The sequence below is a fragment of the Pelophylax lessonae genome (genome assembly GCF_965119305.1).
Source record: "Pelophylax lessonae genome assembly, chromosome: 7".
Classification (NCBI taxonomy): Eukaryota; Metazoa; Chordata; class Amphibia; order Anura; family Ranidae; genus Pelophylax; species Pelophylax lessonae.
Genome location: NC_138774.1, coordinates 62,529,086 through 62,541,579, shown reverse-complemented (window position 1 = coordinate 62,541,579; position 12,494 = coordinate 62,529,086). Strand labels below are relative to the sequence as shown.

Below are 12,494 nucleotides of genomic sequence, written 5' to 3'. Positions count from 1 at the left end.
TGTTGAGGTCAGGACATTGTGCAGGCCAGTCAAGCTCCTCCACCCCAAACTCACTCATCCATGTCTTTATGGCCCTTGCTTTGTGCACTGGTGTGCAGTCATGTTGGAACAGGAAGGGGCCATCCCCAAACTGTTCCCACAAAGTTGGGAGCATGAAATTGTCAAAAATGCCAAGCCCAACCCCTGAAAAACAACCTCACACCATAATCCCCCCTCCACCAAATGATTTGGACCAGTGCACAAAGCAAGGTCTATAAAGACAAGGATGAGTGAGTTTGGGGTGGAGGAACTTGACTGAGTCCTGACCTCAACCCGAAAGAACACCTTGAAAGACGTTAGAGCGCAGACTGCAAACCTTGCCTTCTCTCCAACATCATTGTCTAACCTCACAAATGCGCTTCTGGAAGTATGGTGGAACATTGCCATATATACACTCCTAAACCTTGTGGACAGCCTTCCCAGAAGAGTTGAAGCTGTTATAGCCGCAAAGAGTGGGCCAACTCAATATTGAACCCTATGGACTAAGACCGGGGTGCCATTGAAGTTCATGTGTGTGTAAAGGCAGGCTTCCCAATACTTTTGGTAATAAAGTGTACTACGAATAGTTTTTACTACACTAATCACATGACACAAGGGGCGGAGCTTGAACTAAAAGGTGTAATTAATCAGACGTGTTTAGAGGAGTTTGATGTCTACAAACAGCTTTGATTTGGTCATTTGCCTTTTTTCCCTGGACATCACATCCTGTATTGTTCCTGATTTCTGAATTTACTTTCTTCCATTTCAGGCCTATCTGTATCCCGTGTACGGAACCAGCCAACCGCGCCATGAAAAAGCCCAGCACCGCTACCTGCAATGAACACCGTAATGTGTGCTCTGTATTTCTCTGTCACTTGAACTCCTGGGGCTTTTTACAGGAAACCTATATTAAATGTGTCAGCTGCCAGTGCTCTACTCTACTTTTCAATATCTAATTGCCTGGCTGTTCTATTAATCCAGTGCTCCCTTTTTCACTATCAGAGAGCAACCTAGGACCAGAACAGAATCCATCCACATTATATTTTCTTTGCTTCTTTGAAGCAAAAAGCACCTTACAGTATATCCATCAGAACCAATTTTCACTTCTACCACTCAATACACACACATCAGGCATTATGATAACTCTATTACTTTTCAATTACAGATATTCACATTGCAGCACATTTGTGGACACAGTAACTGTGACCTGATTGATAAATATAGGGGTGCCACCTGTCTGGGATTCACCTGGACAGTCCGGGTTTTGAACCATGTGTCCGGGTTCCAGTCCACCTGAAACCCGGACACATTATTCAGACAAGAATCTGTCTCAGAACAGGGCCTGACAGGAGGGTGAGGGGGCACTATGTGAGCCGCATTACTATTCTCTTTGGAGTGCCCAAAGGTGTCCTGGGTCTGTTACATTCCTCTAGTGCAGGGATCGTCAAACTACGGCCCTCCAGCTGTTGCGGAACTACACATCCCATTAGGCATTGTAAAACTCTGACATTCAAACACATGACTGGGCATGATGGGAATTGTAGTTCCTAAACAACTGGAGGGTCATAGTTTGAAGACCCTGCTATAGTGTTCTAGGTGCTAGGAAAAAGCATCAAGTGGCTCCTTCTGCTTATCAGGAGAGCCTAATCTGTTAGTTTTGCCCGTCACATGTTTCCAGGTGTGATTTACTGGGTATAAGGGAATATCCCCAGTGTATCCAATAAGGGAGCTTGTTGGACAGTGGAGGAAACCTAACCTGTAGCACATCAGGGTTTATGGCTGTCTCAGTGGGTGGGCATTCCTGCAATGCATCCTGGGATTGGCAATAAATTCTGAGGGAGCATGTGACAGGGCGTCTTTTGGTGGGAGCAAAGTCCCAGGAGGAGGTGGACGGCTGTCTCTCCTCCTGTAGGTGTGAGGAAGGTGGTTCAGGAGGACGGCTGATTGAACCAGGTGTAGAGCTGAGCTGCAGAGGATCCAGAGAGCTGACCAGTGGAGCTGCTGGCAGAATCTTTTGGGAAAAACAGTATCGGGAGTACCAAGGGGTCTGCCTAGGAGAAGAGACCACTCCAGAGAAGTCAGGGGATCAAGGAGCTAGCTCACACAGTAAACATAACAGTAAAAGTGGGTGCTGTGTGGTTAACTCTGAAGGGTAGGAACAGTAAAGGGGGTGCCAGGAAGGACCCTGAAGATTGTTCTGCAGGATACAGTTTACCTCAGGATATAGTTTACCTCAGGATACAGTTTACCTCAGGAAGCTCATTTAATTCTACTTCACAGCTAAGGGCAAAGTGAAGCAGCGGCCTAGCCGTGCCTAGCATTATTCAGCGTTACTCAGCATTATTCAACATTACTCAGCATCTTTCAAGTCGTCCCAGCGAATTGTGCATAGTTATATTAGGTTGGAGTATCCCACTCATTCCCTTCTCCCATCCAAGTTCTAAATAAAAACCAAAGATCCTAGACTGTTTCCTGACTGAGCTAAAACACTTGGGAAAATATCAAACTGTCCATGTCGTTGCTAATGGTAACCCAGGGGAACTCGAAACCAGCAGCTCCCAAGAGAGTAATGCTACAGTGTACATTACAAAAAAAAAAATGTGCTCTGCTCCACTAAAGTGTTTGGGTTTGGCTTGAAGGAAAAGTGGCAACCTTAGATAAATATCCTCCTTTGTATCAGAGTAACTGAGAAGAAATATTGGTATTGCCAAGACATTTAATGCCGGTTCACACTAGTACGACTTGTCAGGCGGCTTGGTCAGCCTGGCAAGTCGTGCACCATCGCGGTCCATTGTGTAGTACAGGACCGGTTCTAATAGGAGCGACACAAATCGCTCCGACTTAGAAAATGGGTCCTGTACTACTTCGGGGCGACCTCGGAGCGACTTGCATAGACATTAATTTTATGAAGTCCGTGCAAGTCACGCCAAAGTCGCGCTGCACGCGACTTCACAGGTCGCCCCGAAGTCAGATCTGACATAGTGTGAACGGGGTCTTAGTCCCGGTTCACACTGGGGCAACTTGTCCGGCGACTTAGCCGCCTAACAAGTCGCGCTCCATTCAGTGCAATGAAACCCAGAGATGTATAGTAACGAAGTAGAACTACTTAAGTACTGTACTTAAGTACCGAAATGCGGTATCTGTACTTTCCTAGAGTAGAATTTTTTTCTCCTACTTCTACTTCACTACATTTTTTCGATGATTTCGATACTTCTACTCCGATATTTTTTTTTTTGTGCTGCATAGTTACTCGTTACTTTTAAAAAAATTACCACTGCCAGAACAGTAGATGGCAGGTTGCATAAAGCTCAAAAAAATGTGTATAATGTCATTTGTAAATCAGCGCATACGAAAATAAAGGCTGTGTATAATAAAAGCTGCTATACCAAATCTTTCCAATAAAAAGAAAATATGAAACAAACAAATAAATGGTGCTACAGCGCTTAAAGTGCATCAAGAAACTACTAACAAACACAGGTTAATCATTTGAAATAATAAAAAACAATATCATGTTCAAACTTTTGACTTCTTTCTTTAATAACTACATAACACAGTACTTGTACTTTTACTTTCAGTACTTGAGTAGAATTTTTTTTTCAAAACTACTGGTACTTTTTACTTTTAGTACTTAAGTAGCAAATTTTTTGAAAAAACGACTTGCAATACTTAAGTAAAAAAAATGTTGAATACTTTAGTACTTCTACTTAAGTAACTTTTTCTGCTAGCACTTCCACTTCTACTCAAGTCACTTTTTGATCGAGCACTTGTACTTTTACTCAAGTAGAAATTTCGAGTACTTTATACAAGTCTGATGAAAGCGTTCTAATCGGAGCAACTCAAGTCGCTCTGACTTAGAAAAAGGTTCCTGCACTACTTTGGGGCGACTTGCATTGACTTCTATTAAAGAAGTCGTTTGCAAGCCCCACTGAAGTCGCGCTGCACGGGGCGGCTTCAGAGTTGGGCGACTTTGAAGCCTCCCCAGTGTGAACCCAGCCTTAGGGGAATAAAGCTCCTCCAGGATTTTCTTTTCATGAGTTGCTCCTGATGTTCTTCTTTGTTTCCTGCAGGGAATAATTTGTTGTCTTCCAGTGAGATACCGGCCGGATTTATTGCCAAGACAACAGACCAAAAAGCGCTGAAAGAAGGAGAAGTCAAAATAAAACACAACAATGCGGTGAGCTGAACACATCACTTACTGTACATTGAAAAACCAAAATGTTTTCCTGCACTGAATTGTAAAAAAAAGAAACACAAGAGCTGCAACTATACATCACCTGAATATCGAAAGTGATATAAACATAGAAACAAAGAAGAGTGCACCTCTTATGATGAACTCAACGTGATTATCGGTGCTATATGTGTACACATTAACCAAACAACCATGCAAAAATTAATAAATGGGATTGGTTCAAATATAGCCAGTCCATATACTTTATAAAAAAAAAAACAAATGTGATAAAAAATCTTGTGAAAATGGAGATAGTTCTTTTAACAGGAATTCCACCAAGTAATGAGCCACGTGAGGAAACTGGGATGTGCACCAAACAAGCATGCCCACCGCCACTAAGTAGTGATCGACCAATATCGATTTTTCGTTGCCAATACCAATACCGATATTTTTGTCAATGCATAGCGGTATCGGCCAATATGGGCCGATATTTTTGTAGATTTAAAAACATTTTTTTTTTTTAACTTTACAGGTACTCTTGTGGAGGGATCTGGGGGTCTAAAACCCTCCTTTGCACTTAAAAGCATTCAAAACGCCAAGGTTGGCTGTTTTGAATGCTGTTATTTTTTTAATCTGTCGCCAGTACCTGGAAGTGATGTCATGACTTCACTTCCGGGTTTTTTCATGGAGACCGGATCAGAGCCGAATGCAGCTTTGATCAGGTCTTCGGCAGCCGTGTAGGCTGGTTGCCCGGGTCACCTGGTGGGACGGGAGACCCGGGCGTGCTGCAGGAGGGGGGGACGTCCCCTCTGGCTACTTGTAATGACAGCCGAGCGGCTTCTCAGCCGCATCGGTTGTCATTACAAGACAGTCGACCGTCGGCTATGGACACAGGTACTGGGGTGATGCCTCTAGCTGCAGGCATCACTCCAGGACAAGCACTTTCCCGAAATATCGGCAATATCGGTAACCTCAGGGGCCGATTCCGATATATCGGGGGAAAGTGCAGATCGGGCCTTGATATATCGGCTTTGCCGATAATCGGTCGATCTCTACTATTAAGCCTCTTACCAGATAGACATGATCCCCCAATTACAGAATTACAGAGATCAACAATGCATAGGAAGCCTCAAAGCCTCTCCTAGAGTCTCCAAATCAGGTATGATTCTTCAACAGGGTCCCAATATAAAAGTAGCTCCTGTTCCCCTGACAACGCGCTGTGACGTAAAAAGCGTTTGGCGGGGCCAACAACCTTTTACGTCATCAAATGCTGGCGGTCAGTGAGGCCATCCATTATTTGATTGCCTTTTAACCACCTAACTCTGGAAGATTTACCCCCCTAAGGCTGGCCATACATGGGTCGAATTTCGAAAGAATATTCTATCGAAAATGAGAAATTTTGTGCGTTTTGTGATTCGATGGTGCCACCATTGATTTTGAAATTCGACCAATCAAGCCTTCAATTTGATTGATTGGTCATTAAGGCCAGCCATACATGGGTCGAATTTCGAAAGAATCAATACCTTGTGTACTGACAGAATGGCAATTTGCCTTGTTTACATAGGCAGATCGATGTTCTGCCTGTGTACTGCATAATTGGCGGGTGCCGGCGGACATCGAGTCTGCGGTACTTGCCGCTGGGCTCCCACTGTGTGTGATTGGTCACAGAGGAAGCGGGTTGCCAGCGGTGCACGCCCCAGACCCCGGAAGTGTCAGATCACATACTAGGTCTCGTGATCAGGCACAGAGCGGCTGACCTGGCACAGTATATGTACGGTGGGTGGTCCGCAAGTGGTTAATACCCTAAGCAATGTGAGTACCTTCTGTCGTTTGACTAATAAATACAGTATGTAGTAGCGGTATTGATGCTATGTAAGTCCTTTATTCCTTTTCCCTGTATGATGGCTATTTAACCACTTTACCACCGGAGGATTTTGCTGTCTTCCGTCCAGGCCACTTTTTGCGATTCGGCGCTGTGCGACTTTAACTGACAATTGCGCGGTCGTGCGACGCCGTACCCAAACGAAATTTACGTCCTTTTTTTCCCACAAACAGAGCTTTCTTTTGGTGGTATTTGATCACCTGTGCGATTTTTACTTTTTGCGCTATAAACAAAAAATAGCGTTTATTTTGAAAAAATAACAATATTTTTCACATTTTTTATATGAAATTCCCCCCCCAAAAAATGTAAAAATCTAATTTTTTTTAAATTTTTGGCCAATTTGTTTTATGCTACCTATGTTTAGTAAAAAAAATCGCAATAAGCGTATTTTGATTGGTTTGCGCAAAAGTTATTGCGTTTACTAACTAAGGGAAAGATTTCTGTCATTTTTGGTGTTTTTTTTTTAACGCGTAATGGCGGTGATCTGCGATTTTTTTTGCGGGACTGCGACATTGCGGCGGACAGATCGGACCCTTGACTGACATTTTTGACACTTTTGGGGGTACCAGTGACATTTCTACAGTAATCAGTGCTATATATATGCACTGTTACTGTAAAAATGACACTGGCAGGGAAGGGGTTAATTTTATTGGAGAGGGAGGGGTTAATGTATGCCTGGTGCTTACTGACGTGTGGGGGGGGAGGTGACTGAGTGACAGAAGGACAGATCGGATGTCCAGCTATGCTGAACACTCCGATCTGTCAGTCCCTGTCACTATGGAGATCCGCCCGCTGTGTTTACACACAGCGGGCGGATCTCCAGACTCGATCCCCGACGATCGGGGCAGAGCAGCGGCAATCGCCGCTGCTCCTCCGCTGGCCCGACTCCCGCTGTGAATGAACACAGCGGGAGCGAGCCTCCGGCGGCGCGCGAGCGCCGCCCACAAGGGGCGGAGTCCAGCGTCGTAGGTCTACGTCGCTGGACGGGATCGCGGCACTTTGCCGCAGTAGCCACAATGTAAGCGGGGCTAAAGTGGTTAACCGCATGCCGACCAGCTGCCGTAGCTTTACCATGGCAGGTCAGCTCTGTCCTGCCGTCAGCTCTGTACCTGTACGTCGCTTCGTTGGACCGCTAGCGGGGGGCGCGCGTGCACCCATTGACCACAGGGGGAGCCTATCAGTGGATCTGGCGGCCGCGATGTCCGCTGGGCACCCATGATTGCTCCCCATGGAGACAGAGCGGCGGTCTGCCACTGCAAACACGGCAGATCGCTGTTCTGTCAGTTATGAACACAGGGATCCTGTGTTCCTCCTATTTAGGAACACAGGTCTCTGTGTGCATGCAGCAAGCCTATCCCCCCCACAGTTAGAAAACACCCCCTAGGCACACATTTAACATTTTGATCTCCCCTGAGTTAACCCCTTGCCTGCTAGTGTTATTATTACAGTAACAGTGCATATTTTTAGCACTGATTACTGTAGTAATTCACTGGTCCCCCCCAAAAGTGTCAAAAATGTTAGGGGTCCGATCTGTCCGCTACAATCCTGCTAAAAATCGATGATTGCCGCCATTACTAGTAAAAAAAAAAAAAAAATAATAAAAATTACATAAACCTTTCCCTTAGTTTGTAGATGCGATAACTTTTGCGCAAACCAATCAATATACACCTATTGGGATTTATTTTTACCAAAAATATGTAGCAGAATACAAATTTGCCTAAAATGCTGAAAAATGTAGATTTTTTTTTTACATTTTTTTATTAAGAATGTTGTATAGCAGAAAGTAAAAAATATTGTTTTTTTTCCAGAATTGTCTGTATTTTTTTGTTTATAGCGCAAAAAATAAAAATCGCAGAGGTGATCAAATACCACCAAAAGAAATCTCTATTTGTGGGAAAAAGAAGGACATCAACTTTATTTGTGTACAGCGCCGCACGACTGCGCAATTGTCCGTTAAAATAACGCAGTGCCGAATCGCAAAAAATGGCCTGGTCATTGAGGGGTAAATCCTTCCAGTCCAGAAGTGGTTAAAGTGGAAGTAAACCCTCCTATCGTTTTCAGCCAATGAAGCTGCCATCTTGGCCCCTGTTTGATCTGGAACTGCCATGGTGCTGCCCATGTGATCAGTTATGACACCAGACATTGGATGGTTTGACGGTTTGTTTGAGAGCACAACCAATGTGACAGGTCCCTTTCAAACTTGTGCGACTATGCCATAATTTTTTGACACGGTTTTGACTGGACTTGAAGCAATGCCTGTGTAATCTTGAGGGCTATGGACCTCAAAACGCATCAAAGTCAGACTAAAGTAGTGCAGGGACTACTTAGAAGTTGCTGCAACTTGAATTCGCACAGATATGAACGGTACTCATTGAAAATCATGGAGTACAATTTGTCATGGACTTTTCAGTCCCAAGCCGCACAAGTTTGACATTTCCGACATGCCAGGAATGTTAACTGTTTTTTGAAACTATCAAATCGATGGGTTTACTTCAGCTTTGAGTCTTTTTTGGAGTTGTGGTGATTAGTAAGTGATTCTTTCATATTGGGACCCTGTTGAACCATACTTACCTGATTTGGAGACTCTGGGAGAGGCTTTAAGGCCGCCTATGTGTTGTTGATCTCTGTAATTGGGGATCATGTCCATCTGGGAAGAAGCTTGGTGGTGGTGGTGGGCATGCGTATATGGTGCACATCCCAGTTTCTGCACGTGGTTCAATACTTTGTGGAATTCCTGTGAGAACTATCTCCATTTTCAAAACATTTTAATTTCACATTTTTTTTTAAAAAACTGCCCGGCCAATAAAAAAAAAAAAGTGGCGCACCTAGAATTAACTAAGCAACTAACTAAACTAAGCATGCAGTAACTATCCTATTTAACCGCTTGCCGACTGCGCACAGTATATTTACTGCGGCAGTCGGCCCCGGCCAGGCAGAGTGACGTAGGTCTACGTCGCTCGCCTGTCACTCCTTCCAGAGCCAATAGCGGGCGGGCGCGCGCCCGCTGATGCGCGCGCCCGCCTCGGCTCGTTCACGGAGGAGTGCGGGAGTGTGACTGGTGGACCCGATGTCACACTACGATCGCCGGTACAGCGGGAGAAAGACAGAGCGGCTTATGTAAACAAGCCGCCTGTCATTCTCCCTGTGTAAAAGTGAAGATCAGACAGTTCTACTATGTAGAACTGTTGATCTTTGTTTTTACACTAGTAGACCTGTCCCTGCACAGTTAGAAACACGCCCCTAGGACACACTTAACCCCTCCCTGTCCAATACTGTTAACCCCTTCCCTGCCAGTGTCATTTTTGCAGTAACAGTGCATATATATAGCACTGATTACTGATCGCAGATCGCCGCCATTACTCGTTAAAAAAAAAAACACCAAAAATGACAAAAATCTTTCCCTTTGTTAGTAAACGCGATAACTTTTGCGCAAACCAATCAAAATACGCTTTTTGCGATTTTTTTTACCAAACATAGGTAGCGTAAAACAAATTGGCCGAAAATTTTAAAAAATTTTGATTTTTACATTTTTTTTGGGGGGAATTTCATATAAAAAAAAAGTGAAAAATATTGTTGTTTTTGCAAAAATTACGCTCTTTTTTTGTTTATAGCGCATGATCAAAAAATCGCACAGGTGATCAAATACCACCAAAAGAAAGCTCTGTTTGTGGGAAAAAAAGGACGTGAAATTCGTTTAGGTACAGCGTTGCACGACCGCGCGATTGTCCGTTAAAGTCACGCAGTAAAAAATCGCAAAAAAACCCCTGGTCTTTTAGCAGGAAAATCCTCCGGTGGTAAAGTGGTTAAGGAGCCTAACATTAACCCTCTGCACATTGCTATATACCCTTGTATATGTATTGGTTTGCATGCTAAAAATGCATTTTTTTCCCCTACACTGTACACTTACTAGCTGACCAGCAAAAAAATAAATAAATAAAACCTTTAAATAAGTATTTTTTCCCCACACTGTACACCTACTAGCTGGCCAGAAAAAAAAAATGAAACCATCTAGCAATCTGCGTTAAAAACAGAGGTTTTGGTGGCACAAAACATTTACAAAAAAATGTGGAAGCCTTGTCATGGCCCCTCTGTATGGTGCGGTCCTAACTCTAGTCTATAAGAGTCTCCTTAGTGGAGAATACAGTATATAGCAAGTGGGAAGTTGGTGGCAGCCCATATAGACACTGGGAAGCAACAGAAGCCCAGCACTGCCTCGTCAAGGCCCCTTTGTATAGTGTGGTCCTGAATGCTAGTTTATGAGAGCTACCATTTTGGTTCCGATATAAGGAATTGTGCCCCATCGTTGGTGTCAGTGGGTGGAATAGTGCCGCATCATTGGTATTAGTAGGGAGAATAGTGGCCCATAATTTGTATTAGTGGGAGGAATGATGCCCAATCATTGGTGTCAGTGGGAGGAATAGTGTTTTCAACTATTCCTGCCTACACTATGAAATAAATGAAACAAAAAGGTTTGGCTTTAAGTGAAACAAGTGGTTGGTCATCTACGAGAGCTTCCATTTTGGTTCACATATAAGAAATTATTCCCAACCTTGCAAAATTGGCACTGGCTTGATACATTGACACAAGACAGGAAGGAATAAAGGATTCATGCACCTCACCCAAGGTATGTAGATTCTAGAAGAAACATCAGTCTGATCTTAGCTGCCAGAAGAGGAGCCCCATGTGGTCTTCTGCCACTGTAAACCGTCTTCTTCAAGATTCAATAGTTTGGGGCTTTGGAAAGATGATTCTGCTCATTATAATTTTCTTGTGTTGAGATGCAACCATCTGATTCACTTTTTTGCATTCTAAAGCGGAACCTTTTTTGTTTTCATTTTTTTCATAGTGTATGAAGAAATAGTTGAATACTAAAGCCCCGTACACACGTACCGATTGTCGGCCGTAAATATTCGGCCGACGACCGATCGGCCGATTGTAGGCTTGTTAGTATGATGCTTCCGACAGCCGACATCGCATTTTCGGCCGAACAGAATCTGTCGTGCAGGCATTAAAATTTTTGTTGGCCAACACCAGAACGCCCGATTGTTCGCCAGTCAGTACAGATTTCGGCCGACAGACAGCAGATTAGCAAGACTGGGCATGCTCAGAAAAGAAAAAAGACAAGGAAAGCACATGACATCACTTCTGCAGTCGGCTGTTGTTGGCCGACAAAATTCGTGTGCAGTCTTTTGCAGTTTTCAACAGACACGACAGCCCTGGACAAAAGACGGCCGATCGTTCGGCCGACGATCAGTACGTGTGTACGGGGCTTAACAATGAGGGATCGTTCTTTTAACTGACAAAAATGATGGGGCACTATTCTTCCCACTGATATCAATGATGGGGCACTATTCCTCCCACTGGTATCAATGATGGGGCACTGTTCCTTCCACTGGTATAAACGATGGAACACTATTCCTTCCACTGGTATAAACGATGGAACACTATTCCTTCCACTGATATCAACTAAAGGGGCATTATTCCTTCTACTATTACCAATAATGGAGCACTATTTCTTCCACTGGTATAAAGGATGGAATAATATTTCTTCCACCGGCACCAACAATGGGACACCATACCTCCCACTGACACCAACCATAGGGCACTATTCCTATCAATGATACCAATTATGGGGCACCATACCTCCACACTGAAACCAACAATGAGGCCCTTTTCCTTCCAGTGACACCAATGATGGGGCACCATTCCTCCCACTAATACCAATGATGAGGCACTATTCCTGCCACTGGTATAAACGATAGAACACTATTCCTTCCACTGATCTCAACGATAGGGGCACTATTTCTTCCACTGGTATAAACAATGGAATATTATTTCTTCCACTGACACCAACAATGGGACACCATACCTCCCACTGACACCAACAATGGGGCATTATTCCTATCAATGACACCGATGGGGTACCATTCCTCCCACTAATACCAATGATAGGGCACTATTCTTCCTCTTATTGACCACAGGCACTATGTATTTATTTTTTATTTTTTTACTGAAGAGAGTAAAAATCTTGCACCAGGACGTCTTGGCATTAAAAATATATATCTTTTTTTTTTAATCCATGAAACCATAAAATGGAATTAATTCCTAAAAATTTAAATCTTTCAGCCTCCTCCATAGGCCTTAGTCATAATCATTATGACTAAGGCCTATGTAGGAGGCTGAAACACGTCAGTTTTTAGAAATTGCTTTGATGGATTAAATAAAGATATACATTTTTAATGCCAAGATGACCTGGTGCTGGATTTTTACTCTCCATTGAACTTTTGATGTTCAGTAATACATGAGTCCAGGCACAGATGTCTTGATCTCATCCTGTCTATCCTTATGGGATTTTGGAGTTGTAGCACTTCCATTGTTGCTCTAGAGTTTTTTTTACTTTTACTGACCGCCAAGCCTGAGACATTG

General features: G+C 43.7%; 1 protein-coding gene across 1 annotated transcript in view; it reads left to right on the top strand.

The window, feature by feature from the left end:
* Nucleotides 1-12,494, top strand: part of LOC309560042 (complement C2-like) — a 137,041-nt gene that overhangs the window by 97,100 nt on the left and 27,447 nt on the right. The window contains exons 14-15 of the mRNA XM_082263548.1: nt 788-864; nt 4,086-4,192. Of these exons, the coding sequence (XP_082119674.1) occupies nt 788-864; nt 4,086-4,192 (184 nt within the window). The remainder of the gene's footprint in view (nt 1-787; nt 865-4,085; nt 4,193-12,494) is intronic.